Source organism: Sus scrofa, chromosome 11 (assembly GCF_000003025.6).
Source record: "Sus scrofa isolate TJ Tabasco breed Duroc chromosome 11, Sscrofa11.1, whole genome shotgun sequence".
Taxonomy (NCBI): domain Eukaryota; kingdom Metazoa; phylum Chordata; class Mammalia; order Artiodactyla; family Suidae; genus Sus; species Sus scrofa.
This window is the reverse complement of record NC_010453.5, coordinates 50723115-50749792: the sequence shown is the minus strand read 5'-3', so window position 1 is coordinate 50749792 and position 26678 is coordinate 50723115. Positions and strand designations below refer to the sequence as shown.

Sequence of the window (26678 nt, the reverse complement as noted above, 5' to 3'; positions counted from 1 at the left end):
TGTTATTTACATAGTGAACTTCACAACTGGGCAGCTACTCACAGTTAATATAATGTGGTAAATTTGAAGCATGTTGTTAAGTGGCTGGTGGCATTTAACTAAACTGCAATAACTGAAATTTGTACATATTGGAACCATTTACATCAAGGACCTCAATATTGAGCATCTGTCAGATAGACCAGATCACAAGAGCCTGTCCAGATCCAGAGATGGCTTTCACTTTATTTCACTCTTAGCTCAGGTAGCAAGTAAGGAAAAGATTTGAAATCAAAGGTACATGGGAGGCAGATGGGTTCACTTCTCCAGAGCCCCTCTTGTTTCTCCTGAAGAGGTTTCTGAAGTTCGGTGGTCTCAGCAACCACTGGGCTTGCTGCTTTAATCCCTTTTGTTGGGCATGCCATTGAGAGCTAGAGAGACAAAGTAAATTACTCAGGTTTTTGCAACTAGTTGATGGCCACATAGCATTAGAGGTTAATTCTTTGGACATGTGGTTCTGGCATTTGTTCTTTTACCACATTTGCTTTTTTCTGACCCCCTTCAGACACATCCTATTCCTAATGTGTGATGGGCTATGAGAAAATGTGGTCTTGGGAACTTTTTATTGTTAGAGATGCCCTTACTTTAGTTATAAAGCTTTTTGAACATCTTACAGCATTAACATCTTACAACAGTTAATGCTGTAAGATGAAAAATCCTTTAAGCTTCTAGATTCTAGCAGAACACACGTCTGATATCAGATGCTGCTCCCAAACTGCTTTATGATGTTTTCTTCAACATAATGAAGCCTTTGGCCATCACTGCTGCTTTGAAAATCAAAGCCTTTTGGTCTCTAATGGAATGTTTATAAAAATACTCCATTTTGAAATTTGTCAGGAAAAGGAAGTATGGTAAATGATGTTAGAAATCCCTCTGGCTTGCCTTGGCATTGATTCATTTAATGTTATTTATGTACTCTGGAAATATCTCGAATTAGTGTGAAGAGGAGTATTAAAGCCCAAAGTTAAAAAAGCTCTTATTTTCTTCCGTGGACATATAGCATCAGGTACGCATCCCTAGTATTATTTCTATATGATCAAGTAAATGGGCCTTTTTCCAAATTTAATATAGGTATCTAAAGCAAGCTAAAATCCCTGTTACCTATGTCGAGTCTACCTGTGCATTTTCTTGCTAAGGTGAAAGCAGAAAGATTTTTGGGGGGAGGGGTGGAGCAGAGTGTAGAACAACACACCTGTAGATTAGTGGCAGCGGGCAGGGGTGGGGGACTGTATTGTGTATGTGACTCTCTGTTGCTTTCCTTAGTGTCAGTGAAAAAAACAAAAGGAATTGTTAAGACTTATGAAACATTTAGTGTGGTAACATTGTAACACATAATACTCACATGTAAAAGAGGCCCAAGGATCTTTGGCTCATCCTGTTGTGTTGGCTCTGTCTTGATATAAGGCATTGATGTATCGTAAAGTTAGAAAATAACATTTATTCAAGAAATATTTAATGAGAAACTACTGTATACCAAGAATTGCTCTAGGGAGCTAGCCCTAAGTATAAGATGGTCAATTCCCTGCTTTCCCGGAGTTTATACTCTAATGGGGAAGAGAGAGAAAGAAAACAAATAACCTGTATAGATCATTTAATTAATTGAGGAGTTTGTTGGCTTTTACTACGTTTCTTTTAGTTTGCCCGCCAGCACAGGTCCCTTATTAGCATGGTAAAAAGGTCTGACCACTCGAAGTATTATAGACGTGCCAAGTATTGAGAGAGAATTTTGGGGAACTGAGGGCAGTGACTTTTTAGAAAACACCCAGGTCCTTCAAGTGAATCCTGCTTGCTTGTCTCTCTCATCTGCTTCGTTGCTGGCCTTTGTTGCTAGTTCTCATGGCACTTCAGCTTTCTCTCCAGAGTGATAAAAAATACACTTAGGTTATCATTTTAACTTCGACTCAGAACAATTTGTTAACTAACTTCTTTTAAAAACCTAACAATAAAAAATTAGAGGCAAACGTATCATCATAAAATGACATTATGTTTGGGATTCCCTTAATCATCTTAATTCCAGACTAAGCAGCTGCTAATACTTTGGGAAACATTCCTTATTTGTCACCATTTCTTATATAGGCCTCTGAGTTCCCAAGGACATCCTTTGATAACAGCTAATTTACTATCTAGTGAGATTATTTGATTTTAAGTCGTTTAATTTTTTTTTCACCTGAGGATAGGTTTATTATAAAAATTGCACTTAAGGAGTTCCCGTCGTGGCGCAGTGGTTAACGAATCCGACTAGGAACCATGAGGTTGCGGGTTCAGTCCCTGTCCTTGCTCAGTGGGTTAACGATCCGGCATTGCCGAGAGCTGTGGTGTAGTTTGCAGACGCGGCTCGAGAGCTGTGGGGTAGTTTGTAGACCGACAGCTACAGCTCCGATTAGACCCCTAGCCTGGGAACCTCCATACACTGCGGGAGCGGCCCAAGAAATAGCAAAAAAAAAAAAAAAAAAAAATTGCACTTAAAAATTTTTTTTATTTTGGTAAGCAAGTTTAAGGTTGTCACTTCTGCTGTTTGCATTAAATAAACATGCTACACAGTTTTTCCATTTAAAAATATAGAGGCTGTTTGATTATGCCAGAGTAGTTACAGTCAAGAACTCACAAATATTGCTGAATGAACTTGAGGATCTTTGTCTATCTTTTAAAATTCTCTTGCAGAAATGACTACTCTATCAAATACTACATTTACAAACCACAATACTTTTCCTTGGCGAAGAAGGAAAAAGTACCATCATTTACTTTAACCAAGTACTCATAGTAGTAAACTTTGTCCTTAAAACAGGGAGGCTTGTTATTGCTGTTGCTTTTATTTTTCTTATACCTGTGATGTTTGCTTTGTTTTTTAGAGGTTGAAAGGAGTTCAGTTAGTTGTAGTGAGTAGATCCATGTTTGGGAACGTGTCTTTTAAAGTCCTTTCTAACCCTGAGATTTTATGAATCTGTATTTACTTTTGCCCCTGCTTTTTTCACTTAGTGGGAGGGGTCCTGTCAGGGGAGAGCTGGAGAGTGAATTGGCTATAATTTAGGAGGATGTGGTGGGCGTGGAGCGGGTGTCATAGAACACACAGTAGTTGACTAAGAGGTGCAGTTACTGTTGGCTCCTCCTCCTTTTCAGTTTTTATTAATACTTAGTACATTTTTCTTGATTGTAATTATTTTTGTAGTGAGGGGGAAAAAAAAGAAAAAGGTAATAAGCCCATAGATTGAAACAACTTTGAGAAGTCTCCTACTCAAGTACGTTGCTCCAAACAGACAATCCCCGAATTCTTCAAGATGTGTCTGTGTTTAAGTCATCAAAAAGATGATTAAGGGAGTTCCCATTGTGGCTCAGTGGGTTAAGAGCCCAACATTGTCTCTGTGAGGATGTGGGTTGGCTCCCTAGTCTAGCTCAGTGGGTTAAGGATCTGGCATTGCCACAAGCTGTAGTGTTGAAGATGCAACTTGGATCTGGTGTTGCCGTGGCTGTGGTTTAGGCCTCTGGTGCAGCTTTGATTCAACCCCTGGCCTGAGAACTTCCATATGCCACACATGTGGCCATAAAAAGAAAAAGAAAAAGAGAGAAAGGTTAAGAAAAGGCCTTTTAAAAGAACTTTTGTGTAGAGAAGTTATTTTTTATGGGGTTAGAATGTAAGGTTTATGTTTATTAACTCATAAGAAACAGTTTCCTAAAAGATGGAATTTTCCTTGGTGGTGAGATAGAATTTAACATAGACAATCTTACTGATCATTGTGTCATCAGCTCAAATATACTACCAGCCATATGAGGTGCATAAACATTGTTTTCTGGAATGAAACCATACCCATTCTTAAGGGAATAATGAAAACAAGATAATCCCAAATGAAAGGAGAGAATTTTTGATGTGTTCTTTTTCATTTACTTTTCAAAGTGTTCCTTTTCAGAAAATATTTCTGTGTGTAATATATTGGAACCACAAGCACTGACTTTGTATCTCAAAGTTGGAAGAAATGAAATTGATGTCCCACACAGTTGTAAAATGCCCAAAGTAGGTAGAGCTGAAATGAATTAAAAAGCCTAGTGTTCAGAAAGGCCAAGTAAAAACTTCAGATCAAGGGTGGCTGTAATTGAAAGGGTCCAAATAAGTATTTAAAACCACTCCTGCTGGAACTGCTAAGATTTCTGAATTTCAAATTGGTGTTTTATGTTTGACAAGGTGACATTGTATAAGAAATGTATTGTAAAACACCGCTGTACAATAGGAAAATGATTGGATGTAAATATTTCAAGATGTGGACCACTGTTCAAATGTTATCATAAATCTTTGCCATTGTTTTAGGGTATAACTCTTCATGCATATATGAGCTGAATTGATAGCGCTAGCTCTTGAAAGGGAAATCATCAATGAGTTTCTGGCTTCTGCTACTGCTAGTGTGGCTTGACCATGAAAGTGTCTTATTAGGTCGTTGCTGTTAATTATCATATGCTTATTATTACATAAATGGGAACCTTCTTTTTTGTTGTTGTTTTTTGGTTTTTGGGTCTTTTTAGGGCTGCACCTGTGGCACATATGGAGGTTCCCAGGCTAGGGGTCGAAATGGAGCTGTAGCCCCTGGCCTACACCACAGCCACAGCAGTGTGGGATCCGAGCCACGTCTGTGACCTACATCACTGCAACACTGGATCCTTAACCCACTGAGCGAGGTCAGGGCTCGAACCCGCAGCCACGACAGGAACTCCCTGGGAACCTCCTTTTGAAGATAGCACCTTTGGCATTGTTCTTATGCTGAAATGTCACTGTTATGTGAAATTAGAATGCGCAGAGACAATCGGCACTCTTAAACTTGGAAGAGGAAAGAAAAAATTTTGAACTAGAAGGTTAACTATCCTTCCCTTCCTTGCAGGTTTGGAAGGTTTACCGTAGCTGCTCTTCAGTCCAAAGTAGAGCAGTATGAACGAGAAACCAATCGCCTCAAGAAAGCCCTGGAACGAAGTGATAAGTATATAGAGGAATTAGAATCTCAAATTACACAGCTAAAAAATTCAAGTGATGAGAAGGAAGCTCGGAATTCCATTTGCCAGAGAGCACTTTCTACAGATGGCAAGGGGAACACAGGCAGCGAGGAGGACATGGCGTCCAAGAATCAAGGTGATGGTGCCAGGAAGCAGCTTGGCTCATCCACCTCCAGTTCTCACCTGGCAAAACCTTCTAGCAGTTCTGCCAGGCAGGAAGGCACCAACAAAACAGAACCCAGTTGTTGTAAGAACAAAGACCTTTATCAGAAACGGGCAGAAATAATGTTAGATGTGACCGATACAAGTATGGATACTTATTTGGAAAGAGAGTGGGGCGGGAAGCCGAGCGATTGTGTAGCCTACAAAGATGAAGAGCTCTATGATCTTCCAGCCCCCTGCACTCCTTTGTCCCTTAGCTGCCTTCAGCTCAGTACACCAGAAAATAGAGAGAGCTCTGTGGTCAAAGCAGGGGTTTCCAAAAAGCACCCAAACCATCTCAGAAAATTGGTGTTTGATGATTTTTGTGATTCTCCTGGTGTTTCTAATAAAGATTCTTCAGAAGATGATAGAAGTGAAAGTGAAAAGAAATCAGAATGTTTTACTTCCCCAAAGACAGGGTTTTGGGATTGTTGTTCCACAAGCTACACCCCCAGCTTGGATTTTGAAAGCTCAGAGGGGAACACCATAGCAAATTCTGTTGGAGAAATTTCTTCAAAATTGAGTGAGAAATCAGGCTCGTGTTTATCCAAGAGGTTGAATTCTATCCGCACTTTTGAAATGAATCGGACAAGAACATCCAGCGAAGCATCAATGGACGCGGCTTACCTTGACAAAATCTCGGAGTTGGATTCGATGATGTCAGAGTCTGACAACAGCAAGAGCCCTTGTAATAATGGTTTTAAGTCATTGGACTTGGATGGGTTATCAAAGTCATCCCAAGGCAGTGAATTCCTTGAGGAACCAGATAAGTTGGAAGAAAGAACTAAGCCACATCTTTCCAAAGGCTCTCTAACTACTGATCAGTTAGAAAATGGAAATGAATGGAAATCCAACTCTTTTTTTCTCCTCTCTCCATCTGACCAAGAAATGAACGAAGATTTTTCACTCCATCCCAGTTCGAACCCAGGAACCAATGAAATCAAACCCCCGAGCTGTTTGTTTCAGACTGAGTTTTCCCAGGGTGTTTTGTTAAGCAGTTCACACCGTCTGTTTGAAGATCAAAGGTTTGGGTCATCTTTGTTCAAGATGTCCTCAGAGATGCATGGTCTCCAGAACCACCTTCAGTCTCCTTGGTCTACTTCCACTTCCTTTGTGCCTGAAAAGAGGAATAAAAATATGAATCAGTCAACAAAAAGAAAAATCCAGAGCAGCCTTTCCAATGCCAGCCCATCCAAAGCAACTAAAAGTTGACTTAGAAGAGAGGCATCATTTCTGTTTTTGTCTTGAGAGGAAGATAAGATTTTAAAGTTAACTTTTTTCCCCTCAAAAGGTCTATATGATTTGGAATTGATGATCCTTAGCCAGGTGTCAAGTCAGAATGGTGTACCCAGGATACTTTTGTCCATTTTAAAGAGTTTAGTTATTTTCATTTTCGTTTGGGATCATTTTGACCAGAAAAGGTAGGGAGAGGGTTTCTTTTCTTTCTTTCTTTTTTTTTTTTTTTTCTTTTTAGGGCCGCACTCGAAGCATGTGGAGGTACCCAGCCAGGCTAGGGACCAAATCAGAGCCACAGCTGCCGACCTACGCCACAGCCACAGCAATGCAGGATCCAAGCTGTGTCTGTGATCTACACCACAGCTCACGGCAATGCCAGATCCTTGACCCACTGAGCGAGGCCAGGGATCGAACCCACAACCTCATGGTTCCTAGTCGGATTATTTTCTGCTGCGCCATGGTGGGAACTCCGGGAGAGGATTTCTTTTTAACAAATACTGCATGTATCTGGTTTGGGTATATTTTGTTTTCTTGAATCTTGATTTAACTATTCAGATACAGTGGCTCATTAATAAGCCTCAGTTATCCTCAGAACTTGTATTTCTTAAATAAAACTTTTGGTGTTGTCTACATACTGCTCACAAGGCATTCGGGTTTCTTTAAAGCTTTTCCTAGGGTGGAAATTACTTTGCCTGCCCCCTTTTATTTATGTTTAGTGATGGCCTAACTTTTATACAAGGCCATGATAGAGAAACAGCACTCGATCCTTAGTCCAATATACTTTTTTTTTTAAGGTTCTTTGTATATGTCTGCGTTTTTAACATTGTTTTTGGTCCAGTTTTTGTGAAAACGTGTGCTAGTGTGAAAGAATAGACTTTGATTTGCTCATCTTTTTGTGTGTTGAATATCAGAAATTCAGCCTACTTGAGCAAGAAAGAAGGCACTGAACAGTTGGGTTTGAAGGAGCCTAAACATAGTAGCTTCATTACTCAAGATATACATGTGCAAAAGCACTCATTGCCAAGTTCTTGATCCACTTACGTCCCAGGGGAGCTTTTTGTTTTTTTTGGAGGGGCGAAGTACTTGTTTGCATGTTACTGTTCTTTGTGGAAACTGTATATGCATGGTAGCATTCTTGCTTGCACTGTTTTCCTTACTTACGAGTTTTAATTGGCTAATAGAATATCTTTTATATAGGGCAAATTTTTTTTTCCATGAAGAGTATTAAAGGGGTGAGAACAGGTGAGCTAAGCACAATTTTTAATTTAGGCTCTAAAAAGGTGTTTTATTCTAAACATGTTTGGTGTGCCTATATAGGCCTTTAAAAATGGTTTGTATGCTAATGACTTGTTTATCTAATGTGCACTGAACATTTTACATTAATACTGTACTGTTTTACATTAATACTGCATGCTTTTCTATGTGAATCGAATAAAGGATGGCATAAGCACTGTAATCCTTGATGTTGTCTCAGATGTTCAGTTAGCCTACATAGACCAGTAAAACTTAGCATTTTTAATTGATCTTTTAATATAGGGGTTGGCAAACTATGGCCCCTGCACCAAATCTGACCTGCACCTGTTTTTGTGAAAGGCTTGTGAACCAAAAATGGTATATACAGTTTTAATGTTTTTTTTTTTAAATACAAAGAATACTGCATAATACAGGAAAATAATATGAAATTCAAATATCAGTGTTTCTAAATAAAGTCTTACTAGATCGCAGCTACTCTTATCTGTTGACATTTTATCTATGGCTGCTTTTGCGCTACAAGGGCAGAGTTGAATAGTTGCAACAGAGACCATATGGTGCAAAACCTAAAATATTTACTCTTTGGCCTGGTACAGAAAAATTTGCTGACTTCTGTTATAATAGACTCAGGCTTCAACAAAACCATAAACGTATTAAAAAATCACTTATGATTTGGAGAATCATGACCTCTACTTTTAGATCTAATAAGATCCTTCTCCCCACAAAAAGGCTAATATAAAGCATAATTTTTGTTCTATCATATTTTTTTTCTAAAAAGCATTTATACATTTTAATCTTTTTGATAATGCTTAAGCTAATGGGTACTTTCAGAAATATTGCAGTTTAAATATCTTTGACAATGGAGATATACATTTGAAATTCTATTAAATGTAGAAATCTAAAATTTTTCTGTATAGAGTAAATTTGGGGGTAAGCCTAATTCTGCTGTAACTTTTTTTTTCTTTTCTTTTTTTTTTTTTTTTAACATGAACGTACAGTTTTTAATCCAAATACAAACTGACACTGTGCCATGGAAATGCACAGTATATAACCTGATTTACTAGTGTTTAACTGGGGTGAGGGTGTCTTTATGGACCAGAGTATTTCCCAGCTGCTTCAGAAACATTGCTCCATCCTCCCCAAAACAGTATTTCTTATATTAAATTAAACAAACCTGTGACATTCCTCAGTTGAAATAATCTGCAGGATTTGATTTTAATGACACATTCTCATTTATACTCCTAATCTCTTTACCATAATCTGAAATATCATGACAAATATGGTGGTCTCATTTTAAAATCTATTAAATGCACACACTTAGAACTACCTTTTATTGAAACCAACTACCTTTTACTAGCCTCTGTCTCATCTAAAAACTCTGAGCCAGGAATCATTTTCCCCAGTTTCCAGTTAAGTGAATTGAGGATTAGTGGTCACATGGCTAGAGCGGGATTAGAACTGTGTCTTGGAGCTGGGTCTCTGACGCCGAGCTTCTACTCTTCCTCCCTCACGCATAGGAGGCATGGACATTCACATCTGTAGGCCAAAGGATGAATGGGTTTGAAATTTCCAAAGATTACTTTTAAAGTAGTATTGTGGAAGTATCAGCATGTTTCATTTCAGGTAGCATTTAATTCCGACCTGTGATGGATCTACCTCTACAAGTGGAAGCTCAATGATGAGAGTTAGCGCTTTAAGTTTATAAAGATTCACATTAACTCTGAAATTTAGATGAATTTCAAAATAGCACTAAAGCTATGCTAGAAAAAGATGCCCTGTGGAGTTCCGGTCATGGCGCAGCGGAAACGAATCCAACTAGGAACTGAGAGGTCGTGGGTTCCATCCCTGGCCTCGCTCAGTGGGTTAAGGATCTGGCGTGAGCTGTGGTGTAGGTCACAGTGCAGCTCGGATCTGATGTTGCCATGGCTGTGATGTAGACTGGCAGCTGTAGCTCTGATTAGACCTCTAGCTGGGAGCCTCCACATGCTGCAAGTGTGGCCCTAAAAAGCCAAAAAAAAAAAAAAAAAAAAGATGCCCTAGTGATAAAGGAAAAAGATACATCCTTATAAAACAGTATCTTTGGACTACTCATCTTTCTAAAATGCTATGGCTAAGAGAGTGTGACATGATGCTAGATATTTTCTTGACAGGACCTTTAAGTGTTCATTTTTAATTTTTAAAAACTTTATCCCATCCAAAATGACAAGTCTTTTTCCTGTCTTAATGGATCAACTTAGACTTCAAACTGAAAATGGCATATTTTAAGATTTATTGCCCCTTAATATGAAATCAGCTCTGTTTTCCTATGAGCTTTTTCATATTTACATTGGTTTGAAACCTCTAAAGGTACCACTGAACAAGGGTCCTGAGTTTTAAGATATTTCAGGAACTTTTCTTCTCTATACTTGAATGGTGTTCAGTTATTCAGTGTAATACACGCACTTGACTTCCACCCTCCTCACTTTTGTACCTGGGAATATTTGTAGAGAACAGTTTATGGAGTGTGGCCTATTAGATTAGAAGGGTTTCCCAAGGCCTCATAAGAAGGTCTTTCATTCCTATTCGTGGGAGTCCTACACCACAGTCTTTGCCTATCATGATGTAACCTGATCCTTTTAATAATACTTGGCAGAGAGAAAACCTTTTAAGCAGTGATCTCAGAGTGCATAGTGAACATTTATTGCCTAATTCTCGGAACCCCACTCTGAGAGAGGAAGCATCTATTAAGTTGCAGATTTCTTTTAAGAATCCATCTAAAGCTTCGGCTTGGGTGATTTTCAGTGTGATATCACTGAGGCAGTCTAGAACACCACTTCTTGAAACAAGGTAGATTCCTTAGCGTATCTTAACAGGAAGCAGACTCCCCTCTAATAAATGCTCGTTGGATTAACTACGTGTAAAAATGTGTGCCTAGTTTGGCACTTAGAATTTGGGGATATAATTTGACTTGTGTTTACAGAGACCTTCTGTGAAGGAGGACCTAGTTCTGGTCCATTTTAATTCTTATAACATTGGTGGAAAAGTGTCTGTATTGGGGGTAGCGTGGAGCAGAGAGGAACCAGGTGGCTTCACGGAAGTGCTGTTTGTGCTGGGTCTTTAAGGATGTATAAGAGTTTGCTGTGGAAAAGTACATCTCTTCAAGTGGGCCTCTATCAGACGTCTCGGAAGAGGTACTGAAGGAGCATTCCCTAACAGCAGGGCTCCTGATTGAAAAAGGTTTCCCAGTAGCCTGAGCTAGCAAGTTTGGCTTTGGTCCGCCCCCCTTTCTCTGAGCATCCCCTGAGACCCTAGGCTTGCCCCTGCCGCCAGGGCCGGCGGCCTGCTGGCGAGACTGACTCCCTGGGCGCTGGAAGGCTCAGGAGGTGGCAGGTCCGGCCCATCATCTGTCCATTAAGCCGAGGCTTAGCGGACCGAGGGCCGGAAGGCTTGACCTCGCTTCCCTCACAGGGTCATCTTTGTGCTGGGGGTGGGGAAGTGAGATCTGGCCCGCCTGCCTCGGCTCGGATCCCACTTTTCCCTTCTGATTCCGGCGAACCCCGCCTTCCAGGATTCTCCAAGCCAGCGTCGCCCCCCTCTCCCCTCACACAGTCTCCCAGGAGGACAGACCTGCCGATACCCCTCTGGCCGGAGTTTCCCGCACTCTGTAGGGCGCTCTCAGCTGCTCTCGCCCAGGCCCCACCCGAAGAAAGGACCCGCGCTCCGGTTTCCTTTCATTTTATTACCACTCGCGAAACCTGGCGATTAAGACGCGAAACCAACAAAGAGTTTTCTTTCCACCTTAACCTTGCACACAATCCTTTAACAAATTAATTAATCCTAATGAATTAACACTTCATTTATTTAAACGCGCTACAGTCCATGAATTAAATTTTCATGCAGTGATTAAAGGCTGTTAAAATATGCATGATTTCGTTAAAATTTTATAATAAATCAGGGCAATGTGTTACATGACAAGGCAACTATTTCCCAGTCCCTCGCAAGGGGCTTTGATTTGTGCAGGAGGCGGGGAGGAGGGGCGGCTGGCGGCGGCGCGGGCGAGCGTTAGAGCCGGGCGACAGGACCCAGCTCCGCACTCCGGCTTTGGGACTCGGAGCTTCGCGCTTTTCTCCGCGGCGTCTGGCCCCTCCTGGGGATCCCGCTCCTGCAGGCAGAGCCGATCCTGCGGAGGGCGACGGGCGCCAGCCTCTTGGTCCCCGGAACTACGCTGGTGGGGGCGCTGGAAGTCCTCTGCTGTCCTTTTCCGCCAGTGGAGCTGCCTCCCACCAACGCGTGCGGTGTCCGGGTCGGAGCGGCGGGCCAGCGGCTCTCTGGGGAGAGGAAGGAGACACAACTTCCGTCTGGTCGCGTGGGGTCAGGGGCGGGCGTATCTGCTGTAGAGTTGGTTGGTTTGTTGTTGTTCTGGACCAGGGGACCTGGAACCCTTCTCTGATCTGCGCGTTCTCCCGTTTTGGAAGGGGGCGGGGCGGGGGCAGCTGTGCTTCTTTTGGGACCTAAACCACAGGGGCCCGTGGTCGTGGTTAGCGGTCCAACGTTGTCACTTGGACAGCGAAACCGGGTCTGGCAACTAACGGGCGGGGGAGGACATGCCCCTCTTAGGACAGGAACGTAGTCACGTATCACTCCCAGGGCTTTCACAGGTAGGCGGGTTTAAGTCCACAGAGAGATTAGGGTGGAGATACATAGAAATATACACATACATATGCATACATATACGCATACACACACACACACACAGAGTGTTAATGACCGGTAGTGCTTTACTACTTTACTGCCACTTCAGTGATATCTATCAGTGACATCTTGGAGTGGAGTGGTGAACATCCTGGAAAAGTGTTCTCAACAGAAGTTGCCTTTGAATTAAACGGCCAGAAGAACGAAGACAGTGGGTTTTCCACCCGCTTACTCAAGAACCTCCCCCACGGGTCCCAGCTGGATCATGAACGCGGGGCTGGGACTCTTCCAAGAGGTGGTGACCACGGGCCTAAATAATTCATCCATCCCCTGGCCTTGGGGACCGAGGGAGACGAGCTGCCGAGGATGCGGGCAGGGCGAGTTACAAAGACTGGCCTGCAGGAAATCTCCCAGCTCCTGTTAGCGAGAGCGTGGCTGTGAACTCGAGCCTTGGGCTGTGCTGGGGATCGGGGTGGCAGAGGGCAGGACCACCCACCGCCCAGGACGGCCCTGCGGGCCGGCGAGGAGCCGAGTCCTGTACCTCGGGAGGGACCGGGCCGGAGGTGCGCGAGGGGTAGTGCCCAAAGAGATCCAGGATCTAATTGCAGCCCAGGCTTCGCGCTGGGAAGGCCGCCAGGAGAGGAGGCGAAAATTCGGCACTAGTCCCTCCTCTATCCCACCCTCGGGACAGAGAGGGTCTGAGCAGGAGGGTGCTAGGCTGTCCAAGAGCAGACCCTCTCCCGAGAACTGACCCTCACCGCCCTCCCCACCCCCGCCCCCAGCTCCAGGCCTGCTACTCCCCTGCCTGGCAATTCCCGCTGCTTAAAACGACCCTAGCGGCCCCTGAAGCCGGCTGACTCCAGGCTCTGGCGACTTCCCCGGCACAGGGCGCTGGCTGCACGGTGAACCGGCCGAGTTTCCGGGCAGCAGCCCGCAGGAAACGTGGCGCCCGGGATCTGTGAAGCGCCAAGTTGCCTCTTGGGCCGCTGGGCTTGCAGGATGGGCCAGATCCCCGGGTTTGGGCAAGAACGCGGGGCCCGATCCCCTTCTCCTGTACACACACAACCTCCGCTCACTTCAGGGGACATTCCCCGGGACCCATCCCCCCACCCTTCCCTGAATGCGGATAAATAATAGATCGGGTTCAGTCCCAAAGGAGGGGGGGCGCGGTGGGGGGCAAAGGTTGAGGAGTCCAGCGCTAACTCCCCCCCACACACACACCCTTTGGGAAGGAGAAAGGCCGCCCAGCCCCTGGCATCTGTGGAGGGGGCGGGGTGGTCAAATGCGAGGACAGTTCACCCGCAAGGTGCCTGCCCCAGCGCAGCGCCTCTGCGGGCCGGTCTCCTCCGACCTGCCCACGTCTGCTCCCTGAGCTCGGGAAAGAGGCGCTGCCAAAGGAAATGTGAAGTGGGGCCTGCCAAAGGAGGAGGAGAAAATTAATTAATGAGGGAAAGAAATGTGTCTCTGATCCATGTGATAGACTCCCTATCCCTGGGGGCAGAAATTCCTTGGAAATCAATAGCTGTGCATTCATTATCCCCCTCTTGATAAAATGCAAAGCTATGAGGTCCGGGGAGGAGGGAATTTGCATTGGTCATTAAACAGGAAGGGAAAATAAAACCTGCCCAGGAATCAGTGCCAAGCCTGGGACCCCGGGTGGGCATCACTACTCAGGCAGAAGCCAACTAGTGACCGCACTTGCCAAACCCAGAAATCAAAGCAGTGACATTTATGGACTGGGCCCCAGTTGGCCAGCCTTTCCTTTCACGGCCCTGGAGTAACCAGGGAAAGGCTTGACAAGGGCAAAGTAACTGCCCACAGATCCACCACAGTGTCCCACTCTCTAGTCTGGGGCTGAGACCCAGCGGGAATGTGGCAGGGTAATTCTCCAAGCATCCTCCGCCACCTCACCCCACATTTCTTAAAACTGTCATCACATCTGTATCACAAAATACCCCTTCACCTGCAGCTGCCCCATGCTCATATACAGCCTCCACCTGGAGGGCAGATACCTGTATATCTGCATATTCATTTTATCTCCAGTGTCTTGTACTGGCCCAGACTGGTGCTCAGCAAGCATTCGAGGAAAGCAAGTAGGATAAAAGAAAATGAGCCAGGGATGAAATAAATAATTTCAGGAAATGAGGAGGATGGAATCAAGATATACAGCTTTGTGAGGGGACAGACAGTAGGCCCCTCTGTCTAAACCCCATCTCCTTTTTAGGGAGACAGGAAACCCTTTCAGTGATCTTCCTGCCTGCCCCCCATTGGCCCTAGGTTGGGCAACGCTGTTTTGCTCGATGCCCTGCTCATCTGCCTTCTTTTCCTTCCTACACACGTGTATTGTTCCATAAGGGCATTTTCACTCTGACAAGCACACTTCCTAAGCTCCATATGGACACAAATGTGCCCCAAATGGGTTTCCAATCAATGCATTAGTGGGGCTGGTGGGCCCAGTAGTGACTGGGAATTGTACCCAGGGCCCTATTTCTAGGCCCTGGGGGAAAAGCCCCCTGCCCCTTGCAAAGGCTTGGCACCTGGTTAAGGTGGGCAGGGTCTCCGGTCCCTAAAAGAAGTGAAGTAGGAGGGGCGTCTCAGCGAGATGGTGAACTCTTGATCTCAGGCCAAGGACTTCCCTGCTAGGTATTTATTGGTGACTTCTCAGCGTCGGAGGGTAAACTGAGTTGAGCTTCGAGAGCTTTGGGGCTTGCCTCGCTTTCTCCGGGTCCATGGCCTCAAACCTGAGCTATTTGTGTTTGTGTTTCCCTTGCACTCTTTGGGGTCCCTAAAAGCCAGTTTTTGCCTGGGGGAACGGGGGGACAGAATCTAAGCGCGGGTCCTCTGAGGGGCCCTTCTTCCCCGCCCCTCCCACCAACCCCCCCCCCCCGAAGATCTTGGGGAAGCGCCGCGATGGGTGTCGGGAAGGATTAAGTTAAGCCTGGACACCCGGTGCGACGACTACCGTAGGACTCACTCGCTCCCTCCAGCGATGTCCTGCTCACCGTCCATTCCCCGTAGAGATAATGTTGCATTTAGCACTCCCAGGGGACCGCGTAATGGATGGAAACGAGGCTCCTTCTCACACCAGCAAGTGAACGTCCTTTTCTCTCCCCTCTCTGCAAGGGGGTGGGAGGCTGGGTGGAAAGGTAGAGAGAAAAGAAAAGAAAGAAGAAGCCTGGGTGACGCCTGGGGGCTGGTCTTGGATTTTGAGTAGTGTGTATGCTAAATAGGCACGCGTTTATCCAAATGTGTCTTACACGCGAAAGCAAATTTAGCTTTATAGAAAAGAGATCTAATCTTTGGTGGAAATACAGACCTCCTTGGTGTGGAAGAGCCCAGAAAGATTATTTATCTGATCTCCGCCTCCCATAAGCAGCCCCTTGCGGCTCTCCAGATCTCTCGCCGCAGATGTGATAACATCTGGGCTATTATTATCACCCCGGGCAAGCGCTGAGTCCCTGGGGACTCGAGCACGTTCCCTCGGGAGGCCCTTGATCTGCCTGCCACATAAAGGCCATATAGCAGGTTGGCTAATTGATTTATTCTTCTTAGGTTTTGATTTCACAATAATAAAAAATAAAGGCTGGACCAGAGCTTGGCCCCAGTTCTTTCAAAATGGTTTGAATTAATATTTTAATCACACTTTCCTATAAACCGGTTGATTCTGTCTCATCTATGTATGTATACACATCCACACAGAGAGAGAGACAGAGACAAAAAGTCAAAACGATAGAAGGGAAAGCAAAGTTCTCTTCAACATCTTATTCCCTTTTCTCTGAAGCTATTTCCTTTTCCTGGGGTTTCCAGCATAGTGTGTGTGTGTGTGTGTGTGTGTGTGTGTGTGTGTGTGTGTGTGTGTGTGTGTGTATACGCTGAAGAGAGATAAGGATCCCAACTACACCCTGTTAACTATTTTTCCTTTTGATTACAAGAAGCCTCAGATCACCCGGAGCGCGTTTGAAATGTGGGTTTGTACACGGTTAAAGGAGACAAACAATAAGAGAAATGCACAATTTCATTTCAACAGCCATTCCTTGGTAGAAAGCACTCGCTCCGTGTGGCTCCTAAGTGGCTGTCACTGTCGTCCCTGACACAGTTATATTCACAACAACAACAACAAAGTATGCGGAGGAAATTAAATTATATGGAAATCAATAGCATCTGACTGCTTCAAACAAATGTCTGTCACCGCGATTATTCTCCAGGAACCTATTTATAAACCATGAAAGAAAAAGGTTCTTGCAGCAAAAGACAGCATCTTCTGCATTCTGTGTTATTTATACCGTATACAGAGGAATGCACGGGCATAATTTAACATACAAATGCCCAGCTGTATACATTATATAACAGCTTGTTAGACGTCCCGGAGAGGAGGTGTGCCTAAGTAATGCGCATATATTCAGGGCTTGCAATTCGAGTTGCGGCGCGGGGTGGGGGGCGGCGTAGGAGGGAGGGAAACCGCCCAGAGGCTAGCAAGCTTCTATCTTGTCTTTCTCCCCCCCAAAAAGGTGCCTACCCTCAGACAATAGCTGGCCCTTTTGATCTTCCAGACCCGAGGTGGGAAAGGTGAGGCGTGCAGTGCGCATGTCCGGGTAGCTACAGGTGCATCACCTGCGCTGTCCTTGCTGGTGGTCACTATAAGAGCGGCTCCCACGCGCCGGTCGCGGCCGGCGAGCGCGCGCGCGCGCAGACGCACGGCGCCGCGGAAAGGGAGAGCGCGCGTCAGACAGACGGAGACAGCTGATGCCTGTCAGCGCGGCGGGCCCGCGAGCTCTCGCGAGAGCTCCCCGGACCGGCCGCGAGAAGTGGGGCTCAGGTGTAAGAGGAGTGCATCCCGTCGGCGCACGGGGCTAGAGCTCTCGGAGAAGTGGGATCGCGTGGCCGGTGAGCGGCGGTCTGCGCGGTCAGAGGGAGCGCCGGGCGGCAGCGGCGGCGGCAGAAGCAGCAGCGGCCCCCGGCGCGTCCACCGGCTCCGCGCCGCTAGCCGCTACGGCTGCAGCCTCCGAAGGGAGGCCGGGGGAGCCAGCGTGCGCACTTTCCCGCGGACTTTCGGAGTGTTTGTGGATTTACATGCCAAGCCATCAAGATGATGTCCATGAACAGCAAGCAGCCTCACTTTGCCATGCATCCTACCCTCCCTGAGCACAAGTACCCGTCGCTGCACTCCAGCTCCGAGGCCATCCGGCGGGCCTGCCTGCCCACGCCGCCGGTAAGCGCCCCACGCCCGCGGACCTGGCCCGCGCGCCCGGCCCCTCCCAGTCTCAGAGACGCTGCATGTCGGGTGCTGATGTGTGCCCAGGTCCCGGTGCGGGAAGGGATTTTTAGAAGAATCCCGCTGCGAAGCACGCTTTGTACAGTGGCGCTTAGTGTCCTGTTTCCGTCGCCTCTGCCTCGGTGTCTGGCGCCGGCGATCGGAGTGGGGAGCGCTGGGGCCATGACTCTCGACTTCCCTCCACTTTCTCTGATAATTTCATGCCTTGGAAAGGCGGTCTCTGTGCGTGTTCGGGTGCGTGACACGGGTCCCCAGCTGCGAGTTACATCTCCATTTCTTCTTCTTTCCCCCTCCTTTTTCGTCTCCCACGCCTGTCCCCCGAATGTGTTCCTGTGTGCCATTCTCCTCTGCATCTTCCCCTCTCCCCACACTCCCGTCCTTTCTCATCTGACCCCCCTGTCTCATCCCCAATGTGTCCCTATTCTGTCTTTCCCGGTCGCCACTATCCCCACCCCTGTTGTTATTTTGGTTGTTTTGTGTTTGCCTTTTGCCTGTTGTGCTCTCCCACTCGTGTGTGGTTTTGTTTTGTGTTTTTGCTTTTTTGGTTTTGTGGTTTTTTTTGGTTTGGTTTGTGTCGCCTGCAGCTGCAGAGCAACCTCTTCGCCAGCCTAGACGAAACGCTGCTGGCGCGGGCAGAGGCGCTAGCGGCCGTGGATATCGCCGTGTCCCAAGGCAAGAGCCACCCGTTCAAGCCGGACGCCACGTACCACACGATGAACAGCGTGCCATGCACGTCCACGTCCACCGTGCCGCTGGCGCACCACCACCACCACCACCATCACCACCAGGCGCTCGAGCCTGGTGACCTGCTGGACCACATCTCGTCGCCCTCGCTCGCGCTCATGGCCGGAGCGGGCGGCGCGGGCGCGGCGGGCGGCGGCGGCAGCGCCCACGACGGCCCGGGGGGCGGCGGCGGCCCGGGGGGCGGCGGCGGCCCAGGCGGCGGCGGCCCCGGGGGCGGTGGCGGCGGCGGCGGCCCTGGGGGAGGCGGTGGGGGTCCGGGCGGCGGGCTGCTGGGCGGCTCGGCGCATCCGCACCCGCACATGCACGGCCTGGGCCACCTGTCGCACCCGGCGGCGGCGGCCGCCATGAACATGCCGTCGGGGCTGCCGCACCCCGGGCTGGTGGCGGCGGCGGCGCACCACGGCGCGGCGGCGGCGGCGGCGGCAGCGGCGGCGGGGCAGGTGGCGGCGGCGTCGGCAGCGGCGGCCGTGGTGGGCGCGGCGGGCCTGGCGTCCATCTGCGACTCGGACACGGACCCGCGCGAGCTCGAGGCGTTCGCCGAGCGCTTCAAGCAGCGGCGCATCAAGCTGGGCGTGACGCAGGCCGACGTGGGCTCGGCGCTGGCCAACCTCAAGATCCCGGGCGTGGGCTCGCTCAGCCAGAGCACCATCTGCAGGTTCGAGTCGCTCACGCTCTCACACAACAACATGATCGCGCTCAAGCCCATCCTGCAGGCGTGGCTGGAGGAGGCCGAGGGCGCGCAGCGCGAGAAAATGAACAAGCCCGAGCTCTTCAACGGCGGCGAGAAGAAGCGCAAGCGGACTTCCATCGCCGCGCCGGAGAAGCGCTCCCTCGAGGCCTACTTCGCGGTACAGCCCCGGCCCTCGTCCGAGAAGATCGCCGCCATCGCCGAGAAACTGGACCTCAAAAAGAACGTGGTGCGGGTGTGGTTTTGCAACCAGAGACAGAAGCAGAAGCGGATGAAATTCTCCGCCACTTACTGAGGGGGATGGGAGGTACCGGGCGGGGCGGAACGGGGAGGTGGAGGGGCATTTCGGGGAGCTTTCCTCGGGCCTGCTTCTCCTCCTCGAATTCAGAGTGTCCGTTGTTATCCTGCTTGCATTTGGGGAGTCCCTTCTTGAGTGTTCTCCACCTCCTCTCTGCTCACCCTGCCCTTATCCTCCCCCAGCCTGGAGGACTGGGGTGCATGGTGTGGACACAGGAGAGAAGGGTGGGGGGAGAAGAGGAGCATTTGGGAGAGCGGGGAGTGAAGGGAAGGAAAGCGGAGACAGGAGGAGGGGTTTTGAGGAGCAGGATGGTTCTGGGGGAGAGGGTGGGGGGGTACACGCGGGAAGGTTAGGGAAATGGACTGTTTTTGACCAGAGACACTTATCAAAATCTCCTGGGGACCAAGGAACTATGTACAAAAAGCAAAAACAAAAAACCTACCAACCACCAAAAACTAGACAAATAAAGACAAACTAAAACAAAACAGAAAAGCCAAGGGGGAAAAAATGCTTTAGAAATTTAACTTCGGAGAGCCGTATTCTGCAGCTTCATCCCTCCCCCCCCCAGAGGAAAAAAAAGACCACCACCACTCTTATCACCGCCCCAGCCCTACACACATGAACTGAGTCAAAAATCGAAAACCAGACCAACCAAAAGGTGAAATTCTCGGGTAGCGAAGCTAATTGTTCTGTGTGTTTAATTCCGTTTTCCTTCTAAGTCTCGCCCATACCCCATCCAAGTCCTCTTTGATTTATTTTCCCTTTTCCAATGAGACTCCGATGGCTGCTCTCCTTAGCCAAAAAGTGGGTGGGAACACAGCTGAAGGGCTTGGTGGGTGGGTGCTTGTTTAGGTGAAGTCCAGGTTTTCCAGGGATCAGGCCTGAAGGGTTGGGTGGGGGTCTTGAGGGAGAGAGAGCCGCAGTCTTTGAGCCGACTAAAAGGCAGAAATTACGGGCTCCGAAATAAATATTTTATTCTAAGAAAACAAAACCGTTTTAAACAGGTTTTTCTCTTTCCATTTTTGCTCTTACATCTAAGATCTTGAGAACAGACTATTTCAAAATAAGCTTTTCCCCTCACTCATAAAACTTGCCCTTTTATTTATTTTTTGAGCGTTTTATTTTTAACTATCTACTGATTTTTTTTCCCCTATTGATTCAAATGGACTGATGGGGTGGCAGATAGTAGGAAAGATGCTCTGTCCCATTTTCTCCACAGAACTGGACCCATCTTGCTCTTCTAGGTCCCCTTTCCTTCTCTCTTGGAGAACATGAAATCATTGAAATATTGAGAAGTTTCTGCTTTCACTTGGAGCAGGACTTGGCTGTGAGAAAATCAACTAAATCCCAGATGAGAGGAAGACAGGTTTAAAGCCCTCTGTTTGTTTCAAAAGGGTCTGCATGTTGGGGTGGGGGGGGAAGCAGAACAACTGTTTCATTATTATTATTATTATTATTACTATTATTATTATTCAGAAGTAATTTATTGCTGGGGAAAATGTTGGGTAGCAAGAATTTTAATTTGCACTATCAGTCTCCCAAATAGAAAATCATGTATAGTACTTCATAGTAATTATCAAGGTACTTTATGAACTGCTGATGGGTTTTTTAAAAAATGAGAAAACAGTTGAAGGTGGTTAGGTAAAATGCCTGCGTGGTGCACAAAACACTCTTTTGATCTCGGGCGGAGATGGTTTATAAACTATCCTTTAATAAGAAGTAAAAATTGAAAACAAATGAGAAACAAAAAACCTGCCATTTAACAAGACTGAAATCATGCATGATCTGAAAGGTGCAGAAAGAAACACAACTAGGTCTCACTCTGGTTAGGCATTATTTATTTAATTATGTTGTATATCATTGTTTGCAGCGCAAACATTCTATGCATTTGAAACTGAGCACTAAACTGGGCTAGCTTCCTGATAGACCGTTTTGTGGATAGTGTGATTTCACAGTCTACTGCCTGTTTTCACCGAAAACACAACATTCTTGTCATATTCTTGTATTTAGAGGAAAAGGAAAAAAGGAACATTACTGTAAATATTTTCTTTAATGCACACACTCCCACAGTGGTTACAGACTGCCAGTGTTAATCCTGAAATGTCTCACAGATTGATCTACCTGTCCATGTATGTCTGCTGAGCTTTTTCCTTGGTTGTGTCTTTGCTCTATTATCTTTCCTTCCTCCTCACTTCTATCAGAACCACTTCTGTGCGCCAAAATACAACAGGGGGATGTGTCCCAGTACACTTGCAAATAAAACATAACTGAAAGAAGAGCAGTTTTATGATTTGGGTGCATTTTTGTGTTTATACTGGGCCAAGTCCAGGTAGAGCCGGTCAACGAATGAGACTCAATTCAACCAAATATACAGGGAAGGAGAGGATGTTGAAAGTGGGGGTGAAGAGAGGAAAGAATGAGAATGATGTATTTTTCTGCTGAATCAGAATTCACTTTCAGATAACTCATGTGAAAGCAGTGCTCTGAATAAAATGAATTCTGTATTGGTTGCCTGTGTTTACCAAAGTTTTCTTCTTTTCTTTTTCTTTTTTTAAACTGCAGAAACTCTTCAAGCACAGCCCTCGATTCAGAGTGGTGGAAGGTAATAAATAACCAGGCACTCCCAAAATATTTAAATCAAGGTTCAGGGGCAGAGGCATCTGGAGGCTTATGTATGTGTTGTTCTAGCCTAAAAACATTTCTAAGAAAATGTTGTAACCGACTTTTCTTTGGAGGTTAACACAAATAAAAACCATACACTGATCTGTCCAGCCACCGTGTCAAATGCCTCTGTTCATTTGGAACTTTAGTGTGCCACCTACTGCTCCAGAGGGACCAGAGATTCTCTGTTGGTGACCTGGGACTAGATCAAATGCCAAATGTATAAAGTTTCTTAATAGCTGGGATTATATCTTCTGAAGTCATCATATTTTAGCCAAATCTTTTTAATTTCACCGGCAAATCTGTGAAACACAATGCTTGATGTTCGAAAAAGAAGAGTACATTTAAAAAGCTGTGATTTTAAACAGTTAATGTTTAAAAAAAAAAAGCACTAGAGGTATTTTTAAAAATAGATCTCTTCCATCAAAATTGATTTGTTTCTGTTGTTATTAACTTGAAATGTCATAAAAGTTTTTAATAAAATACATTTGCTAAAAAAAAAACCAAACACGTTATTTTATAGAAAAGTATCACGGATTTCATTGTTGAAGAACCAGGAATGAACAAATAAACAGATTTACAAAGGCTTTTTTTTTTTTTTTTAATTTGCCCCAAACAGAAGTGTTGCAGGCAAATACCTTTGAATTATATAATGATGACCAATGTATGTAATAACTTAAGCATTTGTTTTGTATTAAAATCCTTACCAAATAAAGAGAAAACAATTATTATGTTAATAAAACATCATAAAAATATATGCTTTGCAAAATTTCCTATTTTATGTAGTAGGAAACTGCAAAACAAGAAATGCCTTGCTATCTGGTGAGTGTGTGTACTGCCTGAAGAAATAATCAAGGCTATTTTAAGATACCTTTAACTGTCAATCCGTAAAGAAATAAACAAGTAAACAAACGTCCTCCTGGAGAGAGTGCCAAGGCTTGCTACTCCGCGTTATTAGCCCTTCAAAGTTTTCTGGCTCTGAAGAGTGGAACTTCAAGCGAATACAGGCACCAGTGGGTGGAAAGAGCGTGGCCCTGGTTCAAGTCTCTAAATACGTTGGAGAGAATGGGGGAAATTGTGCTCTGTTTGCATTTCAGGTTCTCTGGGAAATTCAGGAGGTGGAGTAGGAAAGGCAAAAGCAAGCATCAAATGCATCTGCCACGTTTAAGCCATCCATTCGTCTTAATTTTTCTCCTTTCCCCAGTCCTAGCTTCAGGTCCTGTGCCTTCTGTAGGTCTAGGAATGATGTTCTCAAGACGATTCAACTAACTTCAGAAAAGATGTTTGTTTAATGCGTGTTCTGAAATCGCTCTCAACTTTGATTACACTGTCATAAATAAACCTTAGGCACTCACTGCCGTGACTGTATCGATTTTTAATTTCTTGTGATATTAAGACGACTTCGGTCCCATTCCTACACATGGCCGCGCCACCCAGGGAGAACAGAGCGCCTTGGGCCCAGGACTCCCAAGCTCAGGCTCCTGCTCCGGCCTCTCCAGCCAACTCTGGAAGCAGCCCTACTCCATTTTTCACTTGTATGGGCTTTCATAGTCTCATCTCTGAAGTTGGAATTGTGACATAACCTGGCTAAAAGCGTTCCCCACCCCATCCGAATGGCCTTGGTGGCCGCGGGGTGACACAGGTGATTCCCACAATGATTCCCTCGTGTGGTTCTGCTGTTGGGTGTTACTGCTGCTGCAGACCTAACCCCAGTCCTCGCGAGAGGTTTCCAAGCAGAATGCAACCTTAATTGCTTTTTTAAAAATAGGAGACCAACTCCAATTCTCACGGGGAGGAGGGCTTCTTTCTCACCTGCGAGATAAGCCTTTGTCTCAATAATTATGTTATTTAATATTTATCAAACCTTTGTGCCACCGAGGCTGGCGGGTTCGGCCGCCTCACGCCCTCCCGGGGCAGCCGGCAAGCAGCTCGGCCTGAGTCGGGCCGGGCACGTGCAGCGGGGACGCGCGGCCGCGCTGCTCGGTTAGCTTGCCGTTTGAATAATTCATGGCCTGAGAGTTCTGGAAATTAATAAAATGAATGATAACAAGACGCTAATTAAAAACTTTTCGTAATTGTTGTCAAGTCAGCTTGGTGGGAGACGGGCAGCCCTCATTCTCCCCGAAATCCCGCGGATCTATAGGGCTAGGCGCGGGCCCGGAAGGGCCTCGGAACTGGAGCGGCCAAATGCGCCTGCGGCTCTGGGAGTGATTTCGGGGGCGGCCTCGTTTGCTGCTTCCTTCCCCCAGCCGCCTTCCGCTGTTCGCCTGTCTCCCCCGCTAGACTTCGGACATAGGAGCTAGTGAGTTGGCGGGTGCCATTTCAAACCAAAGGCGAAGCTGATTGGGTCTGAATTCGCAGCCCGGAGGGGACCCGCCCTCCTCCGACCCAGGCATGGTACCCCTCTCTCCCTGGAAACAGCCACCCAACCCCGGCAGCCCGCGCGGGAAATCACAGCGCCCCAGGCGTGCAAGCCACAGCCGAGTGACCGCGGTGTGCCGGGTCTGCGCCCCTACGTCGCCTGCCCCGAGACTCGCAGTCCGGAGGGTTCCAGCTGCGGGAGGCCGCAGTCCTCGCGGGCGACGGGACAGCTACCCACTTGCGGCCCTGGCCCGAATTTATTCAAGCGATGGAGGACCCAAGCGGATCAAACGATCGACACCCACCCCCGCCACCCCGGCGTCTGGCGCGCGTGCGCAGGCGTTACCAGCGGGGCGCGGACCACGGGGAGCGCCGGGCGGACGGGACGCGCACGAAGTGCGCAGGGAGCGCGCCGAGCTCACGCATGCGCGTTGCGTGCGTCAGTCCCCTCAGAATCGAACCCGAATTCCGCCGCAGGTAATTTGGCGTTCCCGAAGGTCTTTCCCCACCTTGTTAAGTGCTCTTGAGGGTGTCCTGCGAGAAAAGAGAATGGAGCGGTGGCTCACCGAGGTTAAAAAATACTCCCCTCCCCAGTTTGCCTTAGTCAACAGACATCTTAAACGCCACAAAACTTTCAAAACTGGTTGACATTTTACGAAAAGAATTGAGAGCGATAAGGCCTTGGCTTTTGTTTGGTTGGTAGGGTGCGCACCCGCAAAGCCATGCTACGAATTAGAATTTGACCTTATTGGGCAAGAATTTATAGCCAGGGCAGGAGGAAGGCTGGCCGCTGGGCATTCGACCCGGAGAATTCCGTGTTCTGGATCACAAAACGGAGGAGGAAAACCTCGAGTCCGAGAGAAGCTCCGAAGCTCTTGTAGGGAGCCAACGTCCCGTTCCCGCAAACCCAGCGAAAAGGGCGAGGAGCACCCGCCTCCCATCCCCTGCCCCAAGCCCGAGTGTCCCGGAGGTCGCTTCTCTCCGATGTAGAAAGCGAAGAGAATAGTAAAAGAAGGGAACCGAAGAAACATGGAAGGAAGAAGTGGCCAAAGGAGGGATGGAAGAGGAAGGAAGGCAGACTCCCTGCACTGATTAGGTAAAACGAATTACAGACAAAAGTTTAGTTTACTCTGACGGCTGGCTTTTGTGCAGCATAGTGCATACAAACTTTTGTAGGCATGGGTCAGAATAAAACAAAGTGTTGACAATTTCCAGCCGTGAAAATTCACTTACACCAGTTTCCCCCACCCCCTTCCCCGCCAAGTGTTGACAATAAACATTTAATGAAGGCAGGGACCTGGCTGTCTCCAGTCAGTGTCAGAATACTTTAAGCAGACCATTAGCACGGCTTTTTCCACTTCAAACATCGCGCGCTACACTCTAAACATTTTATATATATATAAATACAAAGTGTGAGACAATAATATGTTTATACGGATATCTTAAGTGGTCTGCAGTAGTTCTGATACCCCCTGTACTTATTAACAGAAACTAACTCATGGTAGAGTACTTGCGCTTAAAAAAATGTTAAATACAGTTAATGCAATATTAATCGCCCTTTGGTGATATAAAATGCAATATTTTCAGGCAGCTATCGAGCTTTTCTAGAGGAAGAGCTGATGAAAAGAGTCACAGCTGAATAGTGGAGAGAAAAAGCCCGGTATTTATTGCTTTTGTTTGGCTTTTGGCTACAGAGACAGGAACCTTCTAATGGGGTAAGGACATTTATTTTATCTGCAATCTATTGCTTCGAGAGCAGGGGCGGCAGATGGGGCTGGTGCGATAGTCACCGTGTAATTTAGAGCAAATCCTAATAACTAATAATGATTTATGTTAATTTTGATCACTTATGCGACTTTACCAAAGCGTTGTGGTGAAAGAATGAGAAGCAGAATGTGACAAGGAGCTCCGAGGCTAAGGTTGGAGCTCAATTACCCGGCTTAAAATCTGTTTTATGAGTTAGCAATGGAACTGTAGGCATTTAAAAAAGCAGGTAGGATCCACTTGACTCCAGGCAGAGGTATCTCCCCGGGGGCTTTCATTTCTTCCGGAAAGATACCCAAAAGAGAGGAGCCACAACGCTTTTGAGCTGGAGTCTCTTTCATCCCAGTTTTAAAGAAAACAGATATGTTTCCATTGTTTCATTTCCTTATATTCCATGAAAGGATCGTGGGGGGGGCGGTGAGTGCAAGCCGGGGTCCTCCTTCCAAAGTGTAATCTGAGCCCCAGGTTTGAAATCAGCCTTAGAGCCTCTGAGGAGGCTGCCGCTCACCGGCGCCACGCCTTAT

General features: G+C 46.8%; 2 protein-coding genes across 4 annotated transcripts in view; both read left to right on the top strand.

The window, feature by feature from the left end:
* RNF219 (ring finger protein 219) overlaps positions 1–7900 on the top strand; it is a 44932-nt gene extending 37032 nt beyond the window's left edge. For all 3 annotated transcript variants that reach the window (XM_003131038.5, XM_021065769.1, XM_021065768.1), the window contains one exon: positions 4899–7900. In XM_003131038.5, the coding sequence (XP_003131086.3) occupies positions 4899–6420 (1522 nt within the window). In that variant the 3' untranslated portion in view covers positions 6421–7900. The remainder of the gene's footprint in view (positions 1–4898) is intronic.
* Positions 17167–20047, top strand: POU4F1 (POU class 4 homeobox 1). Its single transcript, XM_021065767.1, has 2 exons — positions 17167–17575; positions 18223–20047. Exons 1-2 carry the CDS (start codon positions 17453–17455, stop codon positions 19363–19365), a joined length of 1266 nt encoding a protein of 421 aa, XP_020921426.1. The 5' UTR covers positions 17167–17452; the 3' UTR covers positions 19366–20047.